This window comes from Perca fluviatilis, chromosome 16 (assembly GCF_010015445.1).
Source record: "Perca fluviatilis chromosome 16, GENO_Pfluv_1.0, whole genome shotgun sequence".
NCBI lineage: Eukaryota > Metazoa > Chordata > Actinopteri > Perciformes > Percidae > Perca > Perca fluviatilis.
Genome location: NC_053127.1, coordinates 21,144,689 through 21,170,579, shown reverse-complemented (window position 1 = coordinate 21,170,579; position 25,891 = coordinate 21,144,689). Strand labels below are relative to the sequence as shown.

The 25,891-nt window shown below is 38.5% G+C and overlaps 2 protein-coding genes across 3 annotated transcripts; one reads left to right on the top strand and one right to left on the bottom strand.

Annotated features, from left to right (window-relative positions):
* Nucleotides 1-945: 945 nt before the first annotated feature.
* Nucleotides 946-15,015, bottom strand: LOC120543879 (complement factor B-like). Its single transcript, XM_039777239.1, has 18 exons — nt 14,860-15,015; nt 14,038-14,244; nt 13,773-13,958; nt 13,484-13,660; nt 12,005-12,091; nt 11,645-11,784; nt 9,863-10,007; nt 9,619-9,747; nt 9,045-9,155; nt 5,928-6,065; nt 5,206-5,312; nt 4,805-4,937; nt 4,423-4,561; nt 4,063-4,139; nt 3,783-3,886; nt 3,321-3,450; nt 2,012-2,061; nt 946-1,850 (listed from the first exon to the last, which is right to left on the bottom strand). Exons 1-18 carry the CDS (start codon nt 14,915-14,917, stop codon nt 1,674-1,676), a joined length of 2,295 nt encoding a protein of 764 aa, XP_039633173.1. The 5' UTR covers nt 14,918-15,015; the 3' UTR covers nt 946-1,673.
* Nucleotides 15,016-17,887: 2,872 nt separating this feature from the next.
* On the top strand, nt 17,888-25,651 carry chek1 (checkpoint kinase 1). Of its 2 annotated transcripts, none has more exons than XM_039777237.1 (14): nt 17,888-18,036; nt 18,280-18,345; nt 18,757-18,871; nt 19,238-19,346; nt 19,992-20,056; nt 20,139-20,208; nt 20,301-20,489; nt 21,688-21,792; nt 21,881-21,964; nt 22,049-22,127; nt 22,216-22,384; nt 23,818-23,949; nt 24,225-24,326; nt 25,131-25,651. In XM_039777237.1, exons 2-14 carry the CDS (start codon nt 18,281-18,283, stop codon nt 25,224-25,226), a joined length of 1,380 nt encoding a protein of 459 aa, XP_039633171.1. In that variant the 5' UTR covers nt 17,888-18,036; nt 18,280; the 3' UTR covers nt 25,227-25,651. The 2 variants fall into 2 exon arrangements, with proteins under 2 accessions (XP_039633171.1, XP_039633172.1); XM_039777238.1 differs by having other exon boundaries at nt 18,258-18,345.
* The last annotated feature ends 240 nt before the right edge of the window (nt 25,652-25,891 follow it).

The following is a 25,891-nucleotide window of genomic DNA, read 5'->3' as shown; positions in this document are numbered from 1 at the left end:
GAGTACACCCCTATGTTAAATTCCCATAGAGGCAGGCAGATTTTTATTTTTAAAGGCCAGCTATTTCATGGATCCAGGATACTATGCATCCTGATAAAGTTCCCTTGGCCTTTGGAATTAAAATAGCCCCACATCATCACATACCCTTCACCATTCCTAGAGATTGGCATGGGGTACTTTTAGGGTTGGGCATCGTTTAGATTTTAATGATTCTGATTCCAATTCTGATTCCGATTCTTCCTTTTGATTCCGGTTCTTTGGCCGCTACAGAAACCAAAACTTGTGCATGTTAAATTTGGAACCCATGATAAGATTTGAAACCAAATCTTCCAAACGATTCCAATACTGAAACGATTCCGATGGAATCGTAATTTTTTAAACGATTCCAAGTAGGAATCGGACTCGATGTCCAACCCTAGGTACTTTCCATAAAATCATCTCTCAATGCAAATCAAACCAGCTATTAGGCTAACCGACATAAAACCATGGCAATCTCTAGGAATGGTGAAGGGTATATGATGATGTGGGGCTATTTTAATTCCAAAGGCCAAGGGAACTTTATCAGGATGCATAGTATCCTGGATCCATGAAATAACTGGCCTTTAAAAATAAGAATCTGCCTGCCTCTATGGGAATTTAACATAGGGGTGTACTCACTTTTGTTGCCAGCGGTTTAGACATTAATGGCTGTGTGTTGAGTTATTTTAAGGGGACAGCACATTTACACTGTTATACAAGCTGTACACTTAATACTTTACATTGTAGCAAAGTGTAATTACTTCAGTGGTGTCCCATTAAAAGATATAATGAAATATTTACTGAAATGTGAGGGGTGTACTCACTTTTGTGAGATACTGTATGTCTGCATTATAATGTCAATGAGTTATATTAAAATATCTTCACTTGTATATAAGCAAAACCAGTCGTTGAATAACTTCAGGAATGTTGGCTGAACCAGTGAATTTACTACCTGACAAATAAAGATACAGAAATCATATTTGATCAATATTGTCATACAGTAAACAATGGTTTTGCGACATTGGGCACAATGCTCTAACAGTCAGCAATATTAAATGATAGCTAGCATTGTATGCTCATTATGGCACAATGGTAGACACATTTAAATAGTATTGAAAGAGTTGTCTATTAGAATATGATATATAAAAATGGTCGGTATACACCAATCTTAAGCCTACACCTTTTCGGCTAATATTATTTGTTTCCCTTTTAATTTAATGCTTTATTTTCATATTTTTATATATCTTTTTGGAAAATTGTTAATAAGGACCGAAATATACGACTAATACACTAGTATTACTAAATTGTCTCACTGTCTCATTGCTAACACTGATCCAGGGTATTAACAATTTGGATGCTTTTCAAAAACATCAAGACGCAGGTTTATACTGATTATTTAACTTCTTTACATCCTGATTGACCACTGACAATACTGAATAATGATAAACTACATGACTATTTGCATGACTGTACATGATATTTTGGGAATGTGACATGCTTTTTTGTGAACATGTTTGTTTATGTATGCTTTTCATGAGAAAAATGTAATCTTTTTTATTGTGAAAGCACATGACGTCTGAGAAAACTTTAAATCAGTAGCAAAATCACATAAGCTAGTGTTTACAGAATGCCAAATTACAGTATGCAAATACATTTTAGCTTTTCAAAAACGTAAGTGGTGCGTAGTCAAGTGTGTCATTTCCAAGGATCGATTTGAGAAAAGGAACAACTCTGAAAAGATTAATATGGAAATCTCTGGCGGTCTGACGTGTATGGAGGTCACCTCCTCCCAACCCACACAAATCCGTGGTTCCCCAGCTGACCAATGCAACCTGTGAAAGAAATCTTTGGTTACTTTACAAAGTCAACAAGAACTTACATGGTCAAATTACATGACCTCATTTATTTTAATGGAGTTTTATTTTCCCTTTGTCATCAGGTGTCACTCATTTGTGATATAATATTGGACACATGGAAAAGAAAGGCTGTTTACCTGTATTGTGCGATGCTCATAGTTCTTGAACACAGCACCTCCAGAGTCACCTGTCCCAACACACAGACACACACAGACAGATACACAGACACACAGACACACACACACACACACACACACACACACACACACACACACACACACACACACACACACACACACGGTTACCTCCAAAATAAAGGGTCCCAGTTACTGGTCTGTGCCACTGTTGCACATGTTTTTGTATATAAAATGCATGTAGACTAAAATCTTCCTTGAAAGAATAACAGACCCACTTTCCGTCACGCATGAAGATTGGAAAACAAACAAGAACTTTCACTGATGACTGAGACTCAAAAGGCTAATGACACATATTTGCACATTTACAAAGGGCAGTGCCGTCCCGAGCCTTTTGGGGGCCCTAAGCAGAATTTGATTTGGGGCCCCCACTTCCACCACGCGGAGTCACCTGTGGTTGACGATTTTTGACACAAATGTCACGCTAATGTTACATTATAAATTAATACAGTGAGGTTATGTATTAATACAGTGACGGATTATGAATTACTGTCCCCCTGGGCACAGATGCATAAGGACCCTCCCCCCCTACTCTGTTTGTGCAAAATTGGGTGCAAATGGCGAGGGGGGGTCTGGGGGTGCCCCCCCCAGAACATTTTGAATTTGATAGATGTGATTTCCTGTATTCTGGTGCATTTTGGGGATGGTCAGCTGGAGAAGGGCAATACCTAAATTTGTTCAGATTCATAGCCTTTTGCTTTTTGATTATTAAGGTAGTGACTTCACGCAACTACTTGGGCTTCAGGGCCAAACAACACGTTCAATCCCACAGGACTTTATGTTTGAGTAAAATATTACATCTATTTATCCTAATGCATATTTAGATTTCTTTCCCTGACCGATAGCCCGCCCGTGTTAACCGCTTATTAACAGTTAAAAATCAGCTGACTAAGTCCAAGTCCACCCTTCTGGGAGAGTTAGCAGCCACAATGTTGCGTACATTGTTGTTGACACATGCAGCAACTTTCCCAGTCCCCAAGTCTCCACCACATCAATTAGTTTAGCTGCATGGTTGTCAGCTGTGGGTCCGCCTGACATACTTTGGTTTAGTAGGAAGTAGGGCTGGGCGATATGGCCAAAAAAAAATCCCTGATTTTTTCACAAAAAAGGTGGAAAAGCCCAAAAATAATCTTTAAAAAAAAATGTGTTTGTGAAATGACCTTTGCTTAGCTCAGCTCAGAGATGTTTATGGAATAGTAGCTCCTCATTAAGTAACGAAATAACTTTTATAAATGTAATAGAGGGAACATACCTTTACATGACATATCATCTCTAATAGGAGTCTGACCACCAGTGCACAGAAAGTTATCAGTCACAACCTCCTTTGGATCTTTCGTTGATATGCCTGGGGCCCCTAGTGCATGTTTGATGCAGTCATCTCTCTGCATTGGTGAATTGGAAAGAAGAACCATAGACTAAAGTAAATTTGAGGTTTTACGTGAATAATGAAGAAAGCACATGAGTCATGAGGAAATATATTTTAGAAAACAGGCATGCATACATACATCACTCTCTCTCTCACACACACACACACACACACACACACACACACACGCATGGACGCACCCATGCATGCATGCATGCACGCACACACACACACACACACACACACACACACACACACACACACACACACACACACACACACACACACACACACACATAGACACAGCCAATTTATAAAAACAGTACATTACTGTAATTTAAAACTCACAATGTCGCCCATCTTAGCAGTGACATTTTTGACAACTACCGTCGTCCCTTGTTTCTTATTCAGGAACGAGAGACTTTCAAGATGATTCTTCAACAGAATTTCCTCTGTATTAGGAGAACATTCAGTACATTTTACATCAGGCTCTAGAGGCCTAAATATTTTACATGAATATGAAATGTGAATTATTAGAAATAAAATCAATTTTATTTCTATAGGTGTGAGGCTTAGCGAACAATAATTTTTGGGTATTTATGATAACCAAGCTCTAGAATTACCTTACCTTGTTGCTTGCAGGTGGATTCACCAACCAGTTTTAAAGCATCACTGGTCTCCTGGGTGCAAGGTATGCAAATAGGTCTGAACGAGACACCACAAACAACATAACATGGAGAGGATGATGTTTCAAGTAAAAAACATTTAACAGAACATTTGTACCATTTTCTCAAGGGGAGAGTTTTAGCTGGTTACATGTTTGTGTGTGTGTGTGTGTGTGTGTGTGTGTGTGTGTGTGTGTGTGTGGTGTGTGTGTGTGTGTGTGTGTGTGTGTGTGTCTGTTTAATTAATAAACCCCTGGCATCAATGAAAATGTAACATCAAATCCAAGTATGAATGACGGTGTTTGAAGGACAAAAATTCTCACCTAGCAGCACTGGAGATGTTAACATCTTCCTCCAGTTGGATGAGAGCCACATCATAGTCATAGAACTCCTTCACACCCTTATTCACTTTAGCATTGATATTGTACTCCGGGTGTAATTTGAAAGATTTAATTTTTTTCTCTGTAAAAGAGACACAATCAAGTTTGTAATATTGTTGCTGTCATTAGGAGTGGATCACAGATACGTTTAGTCATAATAAGGTTTTGACTTCAAAATTATTCATTACCAAAACAAATAACGTAGCTTGATATTGTAACACTTATTTTTGTTAACAGCTAAAGCATAGGCATATGACATGTTCAGATAACTGGAGAAGAATGGCATGAGTAAACATGCAGACATTAAATAAACATTTAATATTACCTTTGCCCTGTCCATCATCAATAACAACTTTGACGTGCTCAGGTAAATCTTCAAATGTGAAGCAGTGAGCGGCAGTCAAGACAAACTTCGGGGTCACCAGAGAGCCAAGGCAGTCCCTTGGCAATCCTTGATTCTTAAATTAGGAAAATAAATATATAATATAGTTTATAACACAACACTGTAAAAAAGAAAAAGAAAAATAACAACATAGAAAACTAACTGTTTTCATGAAATCCTACAACTGATGGTCTGACTCTGCTCTGTTGTCACTAATCCACATATTCCTCAGTGGAAAAGTATATTCCACTAATTTTGGTGGGATGGTGAGATTGACATTGTCAGCCTTGTAAACGTATTCCACAGATGAATTATAAAGTTAAATGAAATACTGAAACATTCACCTTGATAGTAATGGATGCCCACCATGGATGCATTTGCCTCTTGTTGCCTTTATGTATTGATTCATAGTCCTTGTGAAGACCACATAGACCCTTAACTTCTTCTTCATCTGCATAAAAACCCAACAAATCCAACCCAATCATTGTTGCTTAAATGCAATATAAAATATATTTGTGATTTATATATCTCAGTTTAAATTAAACTCTAGGTTAAAATTAAGCATTACACGGTGACTTACAAACACAAACATTAGAAGTTATTTGGGGTTTAGTATCTTAAACAGATGACATTATAAAAAATAAACATATTAAGTTACACAAATGTCAAATGCTGGTGGCAAAATGTAATGGTAATGGATAGCGGATCACCAAAGTCATTAGGGGAACATGAATGTCTATACAAAATGTAATGGTAATAGTTTTTCAGTCTGCACCAAAGACATATACAGTATGTACTGTATATATACTGTGTATGTGGTCTATTGGGACAAATCTAAATCAAATCTGTCCATCCCTGCTAATAGTGGTGTCAAGCTAGAGGCACAGATCAAGAGTGATGGTTCTGCCTGCCCCCGTATGAAACAAGAGAACCATGTTCTTGTCTCCAGTTTTCATCATATCAAATTAGAGGGTGAAGATACATAGTTTATGTACGAATAGAAATAACATTAATGTATAACCAGATTCATTAAGCATTCTTCCTTCAATTTCAAAATATGACTTACCAATAATTTCATCAAAGGTCTCTTGTAAATTATCAATGTCCTTCATTTTGAAGTAATGCCTTTCACTGGTTGGACCTGTTGCGAGGGGCTGCAAGTCGCTATCAAAGACCTCCGCTCCAATGGCAAAAATATAAATGTCTGTATTGTAATAGAATGAAACATAGCATTAAAAATTAGGCTCTCTTTTGTTGCCATAAAACACTCGGTGGCACTTTATTCAATCAATCAATACATTTGTTAAAATACCACATGTGTTTATCTATCAATTAGTCATTTTTTATGTAATGTGTCACAAATTACCTTCTAAGAAAGTCTAATAAGATCTAACAGTGGGAAATAAAGATGAATCTCACTTTAGATTATTGTACCGTTCTGGTCTAATGTGTCACTAATTACCCATTAATAAAGATGTAACTGGGAAATAAAGATGCAATGTCCTGGCAGCTTCCATAGCTATGTTACTGCGGTCGAATAGTGACATGGCAGTAAATGCTCAGATGTCTTAACCAGTATTGGAGTAGAGCGTAGATGAAGCATGTATTATATATATATATATATATATATATATATATATATATATAAAATACATGCGCATCCAGGGAGAGCATCCAGGCTATGAGTGACTGTGTGAAGTAGCGACCAGATATGACATGACTTAACAGTAGTTTTCTTCTAATTAGCAACAAATTGCACTAAAAGGCTCTGCCCGAAATTTGGTTTCTAATAAGAGTGTAATTTGGTATAGCAGAGTCCAAGTACAGTATATTTTGGGTTTAATATGGCAATACGTGCAGTTTCTAATTAAAGCATAATTTAGGTGTATGGTGTCTGTAGGGTAATGTACTGGTATAACTGCATTAGTTTTCTGTCTAATAAAGACCACACTATTTCTAGTTTTGGTCTAATTTGATAAAAAGCACGACTCATTACGTCTTATTAAAGGGGTGATAGAATGCAAAACCGATTTTACCTTGTCATAGTTGAATAACGACAGTTCGGTGGGTAAATAGGACATACATAGAAGCTCAAAATCCCATTGACACCCCTTTACTATGAAAATCTCATATTTTGAAACTGCCGCTGAAAATGGGCGAATCTCAACAAAGCTAGAAGTTGACGTCAACATCCCAGGACCTGTATCTTTGTCACGCCCATGGATGTATTAAGAGAACGGTCACGCCCCAACATTTACATAGGCTACACAACTGACCTGAGATCAGGTAGTCTTCTGAATCTAGGTCGCGCAGATCTCTGCTATCCCATTACAAAATTCACTTCTGAAACTTTTTTATGCGAGAAATCAACAATGTAAAGCTTAAATATGGGCCGTTTTACGAAAATGTATGGCTAATTGCAAATTTTGTCCGACTGTGTGTCGGAGTACAGCAGCCGGTGTTGCCACATTGGGTTGCTACATCGCCACCCTGCCTGTCCTGCTTCACAGACCCCGGCCTGCTGTGAGCTCGATTGAGCTCTGTCACGCCCGGCAGCCCGCGGTACTCAATACCCGCGCAAACTCACCCTTTCTGGGTGACTGGACTACCAAACGCTGCTGCCCTGACAGAGCTCCAGGGCCTGCAGCTCGCTGTTCTCCCTCCCCTCTTCCTGCTAAATGGCCGGTGTGTGACTGAGAGCGCGGTAACTACTATAGTTATGCCGAAAGTGTAGCTAGCTAGCCGCAATCGTTTCCCATAGTATTGAATGGGACACATAGCTAGCTAGCTGCTCCTCCTAACAAGACCCCCGACGTTCACAAAAAATGCCTTAAATTCAAATCGGACTGTTAGCTTTTGTTAGCTTTGTAAGACCTTGGGGTAGCTGTGATATAAGTGCCGTGACGAAATTCAAACTGTAAATATATCATAGTTATGCCGGCAGCCGGCCGCAGAGCCCCGGTAGTGCAGTATCCACAAAGGGTGACTTTGCCGTGGGTATGGAGCCCAGCAGGCTGCCGCTTTCTCGTCAGACTGTGTGGAGCTCCTAAAGTCCGACACGTCTTACCAAATTTGCAATTAGCCATGAATTTTTGTAAAACGGCCCATATTTGAGCTTTATATAGTTGATTTCTAGAAAAGTCTCAGAAGTGAATTTGGTAATGAAACATTGCAGTGACTGGAATATGAGATTCTGTCGCTTCTCTTATGTGTGTGTATGGGGATTCACTCAACCAATCAGCTCGCAGCTCATCTAAATATTTATGAGCATACCATCTTTGGAAGAAAAGCTTGTTACAAATATGGCCAAAACACAGGGATGCATAAGGGCCAATAAAATATCAACGAGGCCATTTTCAGCCCAACCAATGTTACATACCCCATTAGGAGACCTTAGGGCCGGGACACATATAGCCAACGGCCGACTGTTGACAGAAAACCCCGTCGATATGATCAGTCGCGTCCCCGAGGTCCAAAAAACTGCCACAGAACAGACCAAAAAGAGGAGAGGAGACGAGACCTAATACATGTCTATAACAGCAGGCGGCGCTAATCTGTAATGTTGCCCAAGAAATGAAAACCGGCAGCTGATTGGACGGACGCGTCACATGGGTTTGTTTTCTCCGGATATTCAAAGCCTGACTGTCATGGCGGCCGTTTAGAATACGATCTCATATTGTACTAAAATAGTTCACTGAAACATGTTTCTGAGAACATTTTAAGCGAGAAATAGGCCGTGCAGTTGCCGAATCTGTCTTCATTTCAGCTCAACAAAGTTTTAGTCAGTTTAAAAGATTTTCGTCAGATTTTGAGAGACTCTAGTCACCTCATTACGCGCGTCATTTCCGGTTGAGCCCCGACGGCCCTGCCGCCGACCGAACATGTCAGGTCGGCCAAAATGAACGCCGACAGCCCCCCAGACGGACGACGGCACGGGACACACCGAACAGATTTGAGTCACTGACCTCGCCAGACTGTCCCACGGCCGATAATCGGCCTGATGTGTCCCGGCCCTTAAGGAACAGTGTGAAATACCCTATATAATCATTCTATCACCCCTTTAATGTATCATAAAAAATACTGTAAAGTGCGACCAAACATTTTGTTCAAGCTGCCAGCTACGCAGTATTGCATAGCAATGCAATGTCAGTGACATTATAGCATGTGTATAAATAAAACTCACCCAGATATTCTTCTCTTGATTGATACGATTGAGAACCTGTCTGGTTCATGTATACCATGTTCTTTATTTGTTCAACAGTGGGTGCAGGCGATCCGCCCATATTATAAGCACCTGCAATGATGTACAGAAGCTTTATACGGAACATCATTACACAACATATGATATACGTGGCACCACATTTAAAATGTAAAGCTGTTTTACTGCATTCAGTTTATATTAATTATACTTTATATAAGATGCATCTTTACATACTATACATTTAATTTAGTGCTGCTTTGAATGCACATCAATTCTAAATTAAACAAATTTGCAGGACTAATAGTTAAGTGGTGAATTGATGAATATTTAAGGAATATGGGAAATACATTTATTAGTTTTCTTGCTAAAAGTTAGATTAGAAGATTACTGTAATACTTGGTGTCCATTTTCTCATCTAACTCTTCCAAATTGTTGAATTATTTCTTTAAATAGTGTAGTTGCAGCCTGAATATTCAAATCCATAATATGCTTTTTGTGAAAGAAATTAGCAGATGCACTTCTAACGTAATTAAATATACCAAGTGGCTGAAATTACCATCTGTAAAAAAGATAAGGACGTGACGATGTTCCTTAAAACGCTCTTCTCCAACTTGTTGCTTTATAATAGCCATTCGCTCCAAGAATCTTGTAAAGACGCCATTCAGATCTGTTCCAGTGTTTCTCTCTTTGAATCAAAACACACACACACACACACACACACACACAGATCATAGATAAAACATAGATCAAGCTGTGTTCATGTTGTTTTTCAAACAATATCTCTGATTTATATTACTTACCGCCTATTTTAAAATTTCCCAATTCCGTCAGGATGGCTTTTAGTGTTATTTGTTTATCCAAAAAATCAAGAATACTGACAACTTCATAAACTTCAGAGGAGAAAAAGACTATTTCATAGTTTGGAGTCACAGTAAAGGATGCAATCTGCGGAGACATAAAGCAAATAACTTAAATACATGATGGATGAACTATGGTATTGTAACTTTTGACACAACTTTGTAAACACATGCAAACTTGTCAAACTGCTGTGAAATATTTTGTCGATGCAACACCTCCTTATGTATGAAACTGCTTATGGTTGTTATTTTGTCAATAATTAATTTATCAGCAGAAAGAGAATCCCGTAGTGTGCACTGACAACAAGCCAAGGGAACTGCGCCAAAAAACATCAGTCAAGATTATGATGTGTAATGTATAATATAATTTACTTCTAATGGGCTGTTGTGCTGGTAGCCAAATGGGGTGGTATCATGTTTGTACATGTTTTGTGCACAGTGTGCCAACTATGGTTCTAAAAGTGTGTCAGACAATGGGGCTTCATATGTTAGCTCACACCATAAACATGATACAGTTTATGACTTTAGTGAAATTCATTAGTCCAAATTAGTATTATGCCAGTCACATTGAAAAAGTTAATGCAATAAAAATGTATTGCAGTATTAAATGTATTAAAAAGTATTGCAGTAATAAAAAAGTATTGCAGTATTAAAAAAGTGTAAAAATAAAAATGTCTGTTTCAGTAGTATGGAGGCCCAAAGAGCAATAAATTACATATAAAATGTCATCATCCAATGCATCATCCTGCTTCTTTCTGTTGGCCTGCCTCTCTCTGTGCCTACTCTGCTCTCCCCCTCCCACTGCTGCTGCCAGCTGATTGAGCGCACCTGGTTACCATCCCATCATCACCATCGCCTCTCATCTGCAATCAAGACCAGTATTTCTACCCTGGCTCAACAGACCATCTCTGCTTGATCGTTGCTCCAGTCACCCTGGTGAAACTCAAAGCTAACACACTCTTTCTGAAGCGCATGTTATTTTCTGATCTGCTGCCTAAACGCTCACTCACCCTCTTTCCTCAGTTACCATCTCCATCTCTGACCGTTGTCTCCAGTCAGCTGGCTTCACCTCACGGACCCCCTCCCCCGGCACCCTGCTCCAGCCTCTCCTCGCCTCCTCTGCTCTCCAGTCCCAGTGTCTCCCCCTCTGCACCTTGGCTACAGCTTCCCCGCGCTCCCCTGTGTATCCAGCCCCAGTGCCTCTCCCGAGGCTCCCCTGAATATATCCACCCTCCAGTTTCTCTACCCAGTTCCCTCTGCTGCTTCCCCATTCCTGGCGTCTGCCTCCCCACTCCCCCTTTTCCCCAAATCACTAATAAACCTTTTTTGTTGTGAGCTCTGCATTTGAGTCTGTTCTGTTCCCCTGCATAACGAAATTCTATTTAAAAAAAATAAAGTTTTTATTTCAAAATAAAACTATAAAATTGTCTGCTTTTATTTATTAAACAACTCAATTTCTCCCAAAATATCATTTTACTTCAATATGAAATTTTTCATCACAAAATCTTTGTCTGTTACTGTAATGATTGGCTGTGGATTTGATCAGAATGAGCAGGCACATGGCTGGTTCACAGGCAGAGTATTTTTGGGGAAAGATTTCTATTGTAAGTGAGGCTATTCTGTGGCGATCACCCTCTCCAATATAAAAGCACTGTAAAACATTTAACATATAAAACTAATTTGTCTCTCATTTTTTTATCAAGAGGAAAGCTGTTTGTTTCTTACCTTTTCTATAAGTTTTGTGACAGCATTTCTTGCCTTATTGAAGTCTTTTTCTTCGATGCTCGCAGAAATATCCATTGCGATATAGATGTTAAGTGTACCATTTTTTGAAATCCTGATTTTTCTCCCCTCCTGTGTGTCATCTGAAGAATCAACAACAAAAATTGTTATTTTGCCGTACACATTTATATGCCAAATGTAAACCAAACGTGGGATAAATTATTAATATAATAATTATGATAAACATTATTATTGTAAACAAAATGATCTACCTCTTGAACAAAACATGCTGAAATAGCAAAAATGATCATATAGCATTGCTATTAGATCATGCTTATAATCAGATTAGTTACAGGAACTTACCAATGGGCTCTAAAGTGGTTAGGCTGCCTTTGATCGCACTGCCAAATTCCTGTGAAACCTCCAATGGAGTATCATAGGTGTGTTTGTCTGCAAGAAGCAAAAGCCACATAAACAGAAGTAATTGTGACAGAGTGAAGTGATACTTAAACCTACATTGTGTAATTTTTTGAGTTGATTCTTAGCAAAAAAAACTTTGTTCTTTCACAAATATGTGTTCATTCATGTGTAATTACTTCCACCAATTAATCAAAGTATTCTCGTAAGCGTAGAATCTGACATTTAGAATCATTCAGAATACATACAAGCGAGTTGCTCGAATGACGGCCGGCATGTTGCGCCTCCATCTTTAAAATACATTAGGCAAAGAGGGACATACCTCCGTGGCACCGTGACGAATGCCAGGGGGATACTACTTGCCAGGGAAGCGAAAAAGAGAATTAAAACGACAACGCGACAGGCAAAGCAACAAGACCAAAGTTAATATTGGAGTGGCTAGAAAAGCTGCGTGTAAACGATGGAAAAACTAAGAGCTAATTTCGGGTTCGGCCGCCATAGGAGTTAGAACGCGTTCGGAATGGGAAGGGCTAGAAAGTAATATTCAGTTGGTTGTCAAATACAATTTCACCACTAGATGGGAGAAATTCGCCCATCACCACAGAGACTGAGATTCAGTTATCAGAAGTTTCAGGCAGAACTTACAGGTGGGTGTCCTTTACACTGGAATAGTGACTCTTACTGAGTGCTCAGAGTGCATGTGGAGATCCAACCTGCCTAATCAATCAGTAGTAGTGGGTAGGACATGATCCCACACCAGTGTCCAGGCGGCTATGTTTTATAAGAAGCAACACTAGGAGTAAAACCAGAACTTGTTGAGAGATTACAAAATACAAGAGCTCAGAGCGAGTAAAAATTAACCAAGGGCTGGGTAATGCTTGATCAGAACCAGGCCAACTGTGTTACAGGTAGCAGCAGCAAGGACCAGCGTGTGAAGGCGATTGGCTGTTATAAATAGAAGGAAAACGGGACATTTGCAAAAAACACACAGAACTAAGATATTTTGCTTCAATAAAGTGTGCTGTGGCTGTTATACATTATTTTTGTGCTTCACATGTTCAATGTTCAATGTCCAATCTCAAGTTTGAAACATTGGATTCACCAAGGTATGGATATGAGGTGACTTTCAACATGCAATCTGTTTTTTGTAAACAGGCAGATTATTTCATCTGATCTGTTTACCACAGATACTGACTCAGCTGTACAATAAACTGACCTTTACTTGCGTACAGACTGTGATATAAAAACTGAGGGATAAGTAAATAAAACATTAGTTGCTATTGTGAATAGCCTGACTGGGAGTCAATATTCAAAGTTTTGCCATGAAAAGCTTTGCTGGGAGTCTCCCAGCAAAGCTTTTCATGGCAAAACTTTGATTAAAACACACAATGTCAACAGTAGCCTATTTGTAGGTATCTGTCTTACAGAAACATGCTGGCTCTTTGCCTGTCCAGTGGCCGTTCTCCTGACACACTCTCTCACTCGACCCCACCAAAAACAGTTCGCCATTGCAGCTGTAAGTCACTTTGTCGTCAATTCCAAATGCGTTCCCATCTCTTGTGGCGCCAGGTGGGATACCAGGATCAGCACAAGAATCCCCTGCTGTGGTAACAAGACAAAAGATAAGTCATAAAAGAGTCACAAATGAGATTGTATCCCAAACTTGAAAGGAAATCAGAGGGAGAAAGAAAGTAGCTGGCTGTTCATGACTTACTGTCACGGCTACAGATGGGAGTGAAGCCACTCCACTTCCCGTTGGATAAGCACACACGTCTGGAGGAGCCACGCAATCTGTATCCAGAGTAGCACTCATACGTGGTCTCATTGTCCACAAAGTACTTCTCCTGAGGAGGGAAGATGTTTCCATACTCCATCACATTAGGGTCGGGGCATTCAACACCTGCAAAACAAAATCTGAGTAATCATGTAGTGCAGGCAACCTATTGCTAAGTGAGAAACATTATCGTCACATCACTCACGCTTGCATCTCTGAGGGAAAAATCTTTTGGGCGCTGGTTTCCAGATGCTATTCAGCTCACATATACGGGTCAAATGCGGGTATGGATAGTAGCCCTCAGGACACTGGTAGACCAACATGCTGCCTATCTTCAGCTGCTTGGTCAGTATGTAATCACCTCCTACAATTTCCATTCTCTCCTCCGTGCAATCACACCGAACCTCATTTCCTGAAAAATAAAAGACTGTTTTAGGGAGATGTATGTACTAGAATTTCAGACTTTAGAAAGCTTGCTCCTGAGCCACATAAGCCATTACACATTATTTTCACAAGCTGAGTAGTTTAATCATTATGTAGCCTAGTAGGCTATAGCCTACTAGGCGCTTTGATGAAAACAAAATTTTGATTATTTTAAGTTGGCACTATAAGCAGGATGTATGAACATGAAAGTATCTTATATAAAGCTGGAAGAAAAGTCTAGATGATAGCTTTTAAAAATTGACGATCCATCTCACATTACCAGTTTCAGAAAGCAAACATTCTCAATGGAGACAAAATATTGGATTATGTTTTCTATTGCAATTTTACTTTAATAACTGTTTTCAGTCGCAGTTTTAAATTGCTAATTGCCGTATGAATTATTGTTATTTTGATCCCTAAACTATTACCTAATTACACATTGCTTAACTGTAGCCTAAACTATGTTACAAAAACTCAGCTTGACTTGTACAGTAAATATAAATATATGGACAACCACATGGACATTTGGAATGTCAAAATTACATATATATATATATATATATATATATATATATTTATCTTTTAGTAAGAAAAACTAGCTCACCCATACAGAGGAGACATGAAAGTGCAGCAAGCCAGCTCCAGTGGATGGAAAATCCCATGTTGAAACTTAAACCAGGGAACAGTATAAAAATAAGAGGATGTTGCAGGAGCCCTACATTTATTGTAAAGTGGGCAGTGATGTTCAGAAAGAGGGACTTGATTAACAAAGACCATCCTGGTACTTATTAACTTGATAACAAATAAAAGAAAATCAATATAATGTGTAGAAGAAAACATTTCCCAGAAATATTGACCATAGCATTAGACCTTACTGTAACGCCAGGGATATTTAAATAATTCCGTTTCAATAAACTTGACTAATGTAGAAATAAGGAAGGTACCTTTAATTAGCTACAATTAGTAATCAAAACCTCGGTTTTGTGTGTCCTGATCACACAAAATAGGCCTGACCTTAAGTAGGCCAGTTTTGGTTGTGTATTTTCCACACTGTGTACATACATGGTCACATGTTGGATAAAAAAAACTAAGTAATTGTGAAACTAACCAACTTTCATCATTTCCCAAAACCTGCAGGCAATGTTGAGCTTTGCTTATTGACACGTTGATTTAATTATTGACTGAACACTCTTACCACATACCACATTGTTTGCACTGTAGCTCTCCCTGACCCTTAGCTACTAGACCTCACTCTTCCTTCATTTGTTCAGTTACTTACTCAGACTCATTTGCAAATACTCTTTGTTTTAAAACAATCCAACCACAATTGTTTTGTGGTTTGCATCCTGTCATCTACTGGCTTGACCTGTGTGAGTTTAAATGAAACACACTAGAATATACAGTATACATATTATTGTGACAGTTGCTCCAGTAATTTCGATGACGTGAGAGTAGATGGATTAGCAGGGGCACCAGAGGTAACAGACTCACAACAGTTGCCCTCTTTTATCCAAAAATAGGTTAACTAGACTAAAACCATTCCATTCTTGGATCATGTTAATAGTTCAGGATGTGTATAAAACAAGCAGTCATTGCATATATGATTAAACACTTGTCTATATGCACCAATAAGCTCTGTCGTCCCCCCCCCGTCCCACCTCCAATGTGATAGCTGGAAATTGGTAAAAGACTCGCTGTGACTAATTTCCCATCAAAGCCACAAGACAAATAACCTCAAAGGCTAGAGGAGGGGAAAAAACACTTGAAGCACTCTGACATATAAAGTTCATCCGGATAAGCATAAATCAAGTAAATGCATACATGTTTACAAAAAGAAATAAAACATGTGGCCAGGTTGGATCAGTGGGTAGAGCAGGCGCACATATACTGAGATGTTTATGCCTCGACTCAGAGGTCCAGGGTTTGAATCTGACCTGTGACGAGTTCCTGCATGTCTTCCCCCTCTCTCTACCCTTTCTCACCTAGCTGTCCTGTCAAATTTAAAGGTGGAAAAGCCCAACAAATAATCTTTAAAAAAATTATATATATATATATATATATATATATATATTGTTGTTTTCAATGCAAAGAATATAAGGTAAACACAATAAACTTTACTACAATCTCGAAAACATAGTACAAATTAAAATACTTTATTCAACATTCAACATTGTTTTTTTATCATGATTTGTTCTCCATTGCAAAACACAGATTTGTGATAAAATAAAATCTTGTAAGTAGCCTATTAGTAAGCCCTCTTGATGTCTACGCAACAGACATTACGTTCCTACACACAGGTTGTTATAAAACAAACCAATCCCAATTGTTTTGTGGTTTGTATTCTATCAACCTGGCATTTGTAATTAAATTGATCCTATCTAAATTTAGTGAGTAACTACAATAACCTCTAAAGGGAAAACATTCTGAAAACTTGCATTGACTTGCTTTCTGTCCAAAATGTCAATTTTACACTCTACATAATCTGATAGTCAAGATTACTATGAAATGTACACATTCATGCTTCCCAGGACATAAATTGCCTCTCCTCTAGTGCCGCCCTCTGGACAAACTACACTACTGCTATTGTCTTATACAAAGGTACCCTTACTGGTTCCATCTAACAATTTGGGGCATGTGATTATATATTCTGTAGGAGCTTTACACATTATACGGAAGCGTAGTACCATGGCAGAAAAAGAAAAACGTATCAGTATTACGTTATTACGTGAAAAGTTTATTGTAATAACAAGAAGTTTTTCATGTTTTAACAATATATTATCACGTTATTACAACATACAAACTTATCAAATTATAACAATATACTATTTATCACGTTATAACGTGAAAGGATAATTTATTGTTTTAACATGACACTTTTCATGTTATAATGTGATAAATACTATATTGTAATAACAAGATCATTTTCTTGTTATAACCAGTAACTGTAAAAAAATAGGCTATAAAATGATAAGTTCATATGTTGTAATAACGTGATAATATTTTGTTAAAACAGCTTATTACAATAAACTTTTCATGATACTGATACGTTTTTCTTTTTCAGGCGTGGCAGCACTACGCTTCCATACATTTAGGCATGCACTTAAGGCCTAGCTATTTAAGCAGGGTCTCACTCGAACTTTTAACATTTCTTATCATTGCAAAAAAGGTAATTTTTGTATATTCATGAACCACTGCGTCCATTTAGGCTAAATGAAAAGACCCAGACGCAGATGTACTTATTATTTGTAAAATTACTCTACCATTTTAAATTTAGAGGATTGTGCACATGAAGGTTTTGGCATTTTATATTTGTTATTATTATTATGAGTATATTACCTTTTTATTATCCTACCTTGTGCGCATCATGAGTTTGCACGATCTACATTATATTATAATTTGATGATATACGGTAAAGAGCTACAAAAAAATCTGTCAATAATGGGAGGATTTTTTCTGTGGAAGGGTGGTTTTTAAAATGTTAGGAGGAGGCGATAATCATAGACAGTATTTAGGGTTAGGGGTTAGTAGGTTGCGATAATGCAGCACGCAAGTGCATTGACAAAGACGGAAGTAAAACCATAGACATAAGTAAAACACACGAAGAAGAAGCAAAATCAGACCGGAAACGACGATCATGGCGGAAGTTATCGCCATCGCAGTAAACAACAACGCGCCAAATTTGTGCTATCCACTGTTGTCACTGCCTAAGACACATGAAGAAGTTTGTCGAATCTTTGTGATTATACTTAGGAGACGCTGCTGGCTAAGGAAGGCTGTGCATGTAAGATAGTTATTTAACTACGAGTTGACAAAATCTTGCTTTTCAAATTATTCCGGTTGATTTAGCTCAGTGCATGTAATCACATACAACGTTACAGTTTAACAATTTGAAGGATAAAATGGTTTCGGTGGGCAGACACTGCGTAGGTGTATCTGCCTGAAGTAAAATACAATGTGCTTAAGTACTAGCCTAGAAAATACATGTTTGTTTTTCTATGACAGCCTGACAAGTTTCTGTCTTTAGCATGGCTGTGCCTTTTGTGCAAGACTGGGACCTTGTTCAGACACTGGGAGAAGGAGCCTATGGAGAGTAAGAATTATCTTTAGTAAAATCAATGGCACGTTCTTTCACATATTGTACAGACTTTTTACACAAAATTGGGTTAGGTAATTATTTATTGCAGCTGTAACAGTTTCAGTACAGTTTAGTTTGTCAGTGTGACCCTGCCCATGCGATGCAACAAATCTAACCTTAAACGTATCTTTTTACTGTACGAGTTAAAAGTAAATCTGCTGCTGCTGACCGCACATAGCACCTCCACTATTGATTTTTTTTCTTGAAATATGGACTTGCTTTACCAGTTAACACAAGAATATCTTTAATACATTAAAATGTTGAAGTCTGATTAGCAGCACACATTTTGTAACTTTTGACATCTTAAAAAGGCCTCATCAGACTTCACCTATTTCGTGATCACATCCATCTTTTTTATGGCTGCAGAGTGAAGCTGCTGGTGAACAGACAGACAGAGGAGGCGGTAGCAGTGAAGGTGATCGATACCTCTCAGGCTAAAGAGTGTGCTGAAAATGTAAAGAAGGAAGTCTGCGTCCATAAGGTAGGTCATTCACCTTTAGTACAGTTAGTATAACTTAAAGTGTGAAAGAATAAAAGAGGAATTAACACTGGGTTTAATGGCACTTCAGAGTAGTTCAAATACAAGGGATGTGCATTTGCTAGTAAGGGACATGTTGTTGAGAAATTTGCCTCTGTAATTAAGTTGTCCATTACATAGAATTTATTGTAGCACAAATGACTGTTAAAGCTTTTTAGTTTTGACAATCCCACATTGCAATTATAACCAATACATGATGCATGTTTTTACATGTTATATGCACATTCTGTTCGTTAGCTTTAACTTTTTAAACTGTTATTTAACCAGAAATGTTTAAATGTGCACTAAGTGACATTTGCTACTGTGTAGATGCTCAACCACGCCAACATCGTTCGTTTTTTTGGCCATCGGAAGGAAGGTGTAACTATGTACCTTTTCCTGGAGTACTGTACTGGAGGAGAGCTGTTCGACCGAATCGGTGAGATGGATGACTGCAGGTGGAAAACATAGGGCTACTTTCAGTGTGACCAGTAATGATTTTAAAAGTCTGATAGTGTAAAGGTTTGATTAAAGTCTCCATTATACGACTTCATCATTCAATCTTCTCTCAAAATGTAACACCTGTAATGACAAGAATCACAGGTATTTGATTTAAGACCCACAAATAAAACTCTCCAGTGATACCTAACTTTTACATGTTCTTTTCTGGGTTTAATTTACATTTATATTCATGATACAAATATTGGATTAGAAAAGTTGGCAAAACCCTCAATATAGAAAACATCCACACTAACTCAAATGGCTTTGGTTTTTATTATGAACAAAGGACATGCATTTGTTTTCCAACCCTACTCAACCCCGCCATGCATGAGTGCCCTGGTCTATGTTATGAGTAGTGATGTCTACATGTTATGGTCTTTTTTGTCTTGTTTTCTTGTTTTAATGTTGTCAAAAATACCTTGTGATTTCTGTTGCAACCTAATGTCCCCACAGGGACAATAAAACAAAAACAAAAAAACTTTATGAAAGTACTGCTGCTTTTTAGAAATTATGTTTATTTTATATGTCGTTGTGTATTTGGATGGTGGTCATTTATTCAGGTTATTAAAATGTTTTATTTCAGAGCCTGATGTGGGGATGGCGGAGAAAGATGCTCATAAATTTTTCCAGCAGCTAATGGCGGCTGTGGTGAGTGAAGCAAATCTGTGTGTTGATTTGACTTTCTGCTGCTGTGTGTACTGTTATTAAATTCTCAGATGCACTTTTGCAGGAATACCTCCACTGTGCTGGCTTCACCCACAGAGACATAAAGCCAGAGAACATTTTGCTGGATGACAAAGGTGAGTTAATACAATGTGTATCAAGGTGTAGAAGGAATAACTGTGGTTTGCTTTTGAAATAACCATCATCTGCTGTTGTCCTCTACCTTTAGATAACCTGAAGCTTACAGATTTTGGCCTGGCCACCATGTTTCGGTTCAAAGGACGAGAACGTCTTCTGAATCGACTCTGTGGGACTCTTCCTTACGTGGCTCCAGAGCTTCTCAGCCAACCAGAGTACAAAGCTCAGCCGGCAGATATCTGGGCTTGTGGGATTGTCCTCACTGCCATGCTGGCTGGAGGTACGATCACAATGTCTGTGTTTACAGGGGGTGAACACAATATCATACCAACTTCTATAGTACAATACAACACAATACATTTTGTATTCTGAAGATTATAATTTGTAACATTTGTATTACATAATGCTGCAATGCGGGGGCAGACTTTGAAAACCACTAGGTCACTGGTATAGAATTTTCGTACTATAAACCACCTGAAAAAAACAACATAAGGATAACCATACCAAACAAACGGGTAATAAGAGGTTTTGAGTGGCGACAGTGACTGTCTTACAAGATCTTAGCAGGTATGTGATTAGATCCAGGGTCTTTCTTTCATAACACACTATAGACATAGTTAACATACAATGAAAGAGTCAGGCTGGTAAGAAGACTTAAAGGTCCCAAAGAAAGGGTGCTCTTTGGATGCTTTTATATAGGCCTTAGGGTCTCCTAGTACTGTATGTGAAGTCTCTTTCCTGAAATTCAGCCTTGGTGCAGAATTACAGCCACTAGAGCCAGTCCCACAATGAGCTTTCCTTAGTATGTGCCATTGTCTGTAGCTATGGAGGAGGAGAGAGGGGGGGCAAGGTGGAGAGTGGGGGTGTGGCCTTGACCAACTGCCACTTTGTTCGTTTGAAAGCCATGATGTCTCTCTGTCATGGGCAGGCCAAATTCTCTGGGTGGGCAAAGCAGAGAAAGGGGGGGTCAAATGAAAGCTCAGATGGGCCGATCTGGAATCTTGCTCCTTATGACCTCATAAGGAGCAAGATTCCAGATCGGCCCATCTGAGCTTTCATTTTCTCAAAGGCAGAGCAGGATACCCAGGGCTCGCTATACACCTATCACCATTTCTAGCCACGTGGGGACCATAGGCAGGCTGGGGGAACTCCTATTAATGTTAAAAAACCTCATAAAGTGAAATTGTCATACCATAGGACCTTTTAAACATGTTTATTGAATTAGATATGTACATTATACAAAGAGCTGAACTATTTAAAAAATACAACACTTATCGTTAACAACACTGACCATTTTTAAGAATTCATATGTGATCTGAGCTTTGGAAAGAAATGTATCACTGTAACACATGCTGATTTGCGATTTTCCTGAGATATTTCTTCTCTTTGCGCTTTCAGGTTGTTTCAGCAGCACTGTCTGTATGCAGTACATGTGTGGAAATGTTTTGTCACTGTCTTTGTGTTGTTTCTTCTGTCAGAGTTGCCATGGGACCAGCCCAGTGAGAGCTGTCAAGAGTATTCAGACTGGCTTCAAAAGAAGACATACCTACCTCCTTGGAAGAAAATACAACCAATGCCTCTTAGTAATTCCCAAATTAAGACTTTAAATATAGTTTAATAAAAAGAAATTACATTATCTCTGAGCTTTATTTATTCAACTTTTCTCTTCAGGTTTGTTGTCCAAATTACTGCTGCCCAGTCCAGATGCACGCATCACTATTGCAGACATACAGAAAGACCGCTGGTTTACTCAAGGCAAGTTTCAATATCTGTATAAGACAATCAAATTAACTTTAACTTTAATGTTACCGGACTGATGTTTGTGTGTCTTTTCTGCAGGTGTGAAGCAACCACCTCTGGGCTCAGGAGGAAACAAACTTCTTCGACCGGATGTGGGACTCATATCCCGGGCCAACAGGTCACAGCTTTGTGTCTTTCTTATTTCAACTAAAATGTGTGTTTCTTCTTTTGCCATTAATCCTAAAACCATGTTCCTCCCTCCGCAGTGATGACAGGATGCAGTTTTCCAGCTCTCAGCCTGATTTTGCGGCAGGTGGCTGGGAAGCCATGTTGTTAATCGGCCAAAGTGATGGCCAAGTCAGCTTCTCTCAGCCGACCAAGCCGGAGCACATGTTGCTGGGTAGTCAGCTCTTGGGCACACCGGGAGCAAGTCAGGTAATTCACATACTCAGGGCTACATCAATTTGTAATTTATTTATAGGGTTGTACGATATTGACAAAATGTGATATTGCGATATCAATATTATTTTTGATATTTTTAAACGTATGTAAAATTACAAAAGTTACAGGAAAACTTATCAAAATACAGTACAGCAAGGCCAAGTTTGACCACCGCGTTCTACTTCATTTGTTCCTTTATTTTCACTTACTATTGATTTTGATTCACTGAAGGCATCAAAATATGAATGAACACATATGGTTTAAAGAGTGTGTGAAATAACTGAAAACATGTCTTATATTTTAGATTCCTCAAAGTAGCCACCCTTTGCTTTTTTTGATACAATTTAAACCCTTGGTGTTCTCTCAATGAGCTTCATGAGGTAGTCACCTGAAATGGTTTTCACTTCACAGGTGTGCTTTGTCAGGGTTAATTAGTGGAATTTTATCCCTTTATTAATAAAAAAGCAAAGGGTGGCTACTTTGAAGAATCTAAAATATAAGACAGGTTTTCAGTTATTTCACACTTTTTTGTTAAGTACATAATTCCATATGTGTTCATTCATAGTTTTGATGCCTTCAGTGAGAATCTACAATGTAAATAGTCATGAAAATAAAGAAACACATTGAATGAGAAGGTGTGTCCAAACTTTTGGCCTGTACTGTAGATTCATAACATATTAAACAAACAAGTTTTCTTACAACCCAAAGTTTATTTCTACTGACAGTCATATTGGACTGGTACAACATGAATAAATAACAACCATGTCTACAGAACAGGACATGTTGTACAGTATAAAATAAATAAATAAAGAGAACAGGACACAACTTTTCTTTGGCTTCTCTGATTCGTTTCGTTTAGCTGTCTCTATCTATTTCTTCACTTACACGGTCAATCTGTTGAAATATGCACACACGTGGTACACTCCATAGGGTTTGACACGTAGTGGACCCGTTCGCTGACGTGTACCAACATGTGCAAGTGGCACGGTAACTGGCCAATGAAACATGATCATTATAGCGTTTCAAGCGGGCTCTAAATCAACCACAACTAAGCCACACAGCCAACGGACGGGACGCAGCGCCCCACAAAATAAACAAAATATTGCATGATACTTATTGCGACACTTTCGATATAACATTGTGCAACATGATAATGCGATATAACGATATTGAGTCGGTATATCTTGCACCCCTAGATATAATATTGCGCAACGTGATATTGCAATAACGATATTGAGTCGGTATATCTTGCACCCCTATTTCTTTATACAACATATCTCCCAACGTGTGTGAATTTTCCAGCAACACAGGCTCACGAAAGAGCAGCCATGTTTTTTTTGTTTTCCTTCTGTTTTTCTATACAAGGAAAATGTACTTTTTATGAAATCCTACCTTAATGCTGACTCCTTCTTACTTTCTGTGTGTAGTCGCCGTGGCAGAGATTAGTGCGGAGAATGACGCGTTTCTTTACCACTGTGAATGCCGACGTCTCCTTATCGGCCCTGAAAGACGCCTGTGACGGCCTGTCACTTGGCTTCAAACTCACCTGCACCAAACAGGTACATCTGTGCTCAACAGTACAGGATTCAGAACATTACAGAGGTTAAATACACTCTGACTACTGGTAAATAAAAAATCTTCTGCACCACGCAGTCATGCCACACACACACACACACACACACACACACACACACACACACACACACACACACACACACACACACACACACACACACACACACACACACACACACCTGGATTTACACACAAGCCCTATCCAGCTGCTTCAGATCATAATATGCTTGACTTTAATGAACCTCTCTCTGCCTTTTAGGTGATGGTGAGCACACTGGACAAACGCAATAACAAACTCCTCTTCAAAGTCCACTTGCTAGAGATGAATCAGAGAGTGCTGCTGGACTTCAGACTGTCTAAGGTCAGTTAAATGGTATATGTAGTGTTTCTAACAAGTCAATTACCCCATTAAAATTGAGACAAAAGTTTAATTGCCACTAAAACTCAAAATTTCTGACTGCCAGCCAGTGCCTCACTAGAGCATTAGTGTTATGAATGGTCGCACCATCTTTACCTTTATCAAATCAACTGAAGGAAAAAAAAAGGCTGCTACAGTATAACCATACAGACCTCTACACACATCAGACTGCTTGCTTGTAATTCAACATTTCTCCGCTCTTGACTGAGATGGACGACAGCGCTGCATAAATTAGCCAGCTGCTTAATACCACAAAACAGCACAGTAGCCTATATTTCAGTCTGTATGCACATTTAAAAAGAACAAAACAAAAAAAACACGAATATTCAAATCCCAAAATTGAAAATCAAAAAAGCTACCTACCCATTGAACGAATATTAGAATATTTGGACCAAGCCCTAATTGAGAGATGATAAAATGGCAACTTATGCCAAGGGACATTAGGTTTTTTTCAACCAAAAAAAACAAACTAGTGTGGGTCCATGTAGCGCTGAAGATGCAGCAGGACAGTTTCCAAAACTGTTGAATCAATGATTTTATCCGTCAGTCCATATGACTTCATGTTTACACTTCTTGTTTCATATGTAAAACGTTTTAGTTTAAAGACAAAATGTACCAAAACTAAAAGACAACCATGTATGTATTTTTTCCTTTGGTCCAAACCATGTAATGTAAACTAAACAAGATAACAGTATAAACAACCTGGACCGGTAGAAGATAGATGTTGATGTGTTTCTGTTTTTCCAGGGTGACGGTCTGGAGTTTAAGCGTCTCTTTGTGAAAATAAAACAGAAGCTCGGTGACATCATCAGCACTCAGAAGATTTTACCCCCCATCACATGAGAAGCCTTTACATAGAAATGCACACTGCTATGGTCATTGGAGGGAGAACCTGTATATATTTAGCTGTTCTACTGATATTTTTAAATATATCCTGCTGTTCTCTCTCTCTGTGTGTGTGTGTGTGTGTGTGTGTGTGTGTGTGTGTGTGTGTGTGTGTGTGTGTGTGTGTGTGTGTGTGTGTGTGTGTGTGTGTGTGTGTGTGTGTGTGTGTGTGTGTGTGTGTGTGTGTGTCCTTGTTTGAAGTTAAGTGTTAAAACTTGAGTTAAATCCTTACTTAAAGGAGTTATTCAGATTAGTGTTCAAAAGTCATGATTGTCAAAGTCAGGTACACATAGGGATTAGGCAAGTGTGTGTATGTGTGATTTGTTCTGATTATGTTTTAAATGACACAGTCCAGAGTCTTGAATAAATTATTAAAAGACTAACATTGTGAGCTAAATGTTCTGCTATAAATGATGCAAATCCATTTCTTGTTAAATACCGCTCCTGTTGGCTAAACAGTATACACACATCATTAATGTAAAAATCAAAAGATCAAAGTTTTGTAGCAAAAACAATGCTTGTAAATGTAGTTGAGATCTAGGTCACATACTACATACTGTAATAATTGTCCAAACTGTCAGCAAAACTTTTAATTCCAGGTTAAATTACAACTGAAGGAGTCC

Coding starts and splice junctions, on each gene's coding strand:
- LOC120543879 (XM_039777239.1), bottom strand. CDS start 14,917: ATGGGATTTTCCATCCACTGGAGCTGGCTTGCTGCACTTTCATGTCTC. Junction 14,245..14,859: donor TTCATGTCTCCTCTGTATGG/GTGAGCTAGTTT, acceptor TTTATTTTTCAG/GAAATGAGGTTCGGTGTGAT. Junction 4,140..4,422: donor AACATCTCCAGTGCTGCTAG/GTGAGAATTTTT, acceptor TGTCTCGTTCAG/ACCTATTTGCATACCTTGCA.
- chek1 (XM_039777237.1), top strand. CDS start 18,281: ATGGCTGTGCCTTTTGTGCAAGACTGGGACCTTGTTCAGACACTGGGA. Junction 18,872..19,237: donor AGGAAGTCTGCGTCCATAAG/GTAGGTCATTCA, acceptor GCTACTGTGTAG/ATGCTCAACCACGCCAACAT. Junction 20,490..21,687: donor CACTGCCATGCTGGCTGGAG/GTACGATCACAA, acceptor TTCTTCTGTCAG/AGTTGCCATGGGACCAGCCC.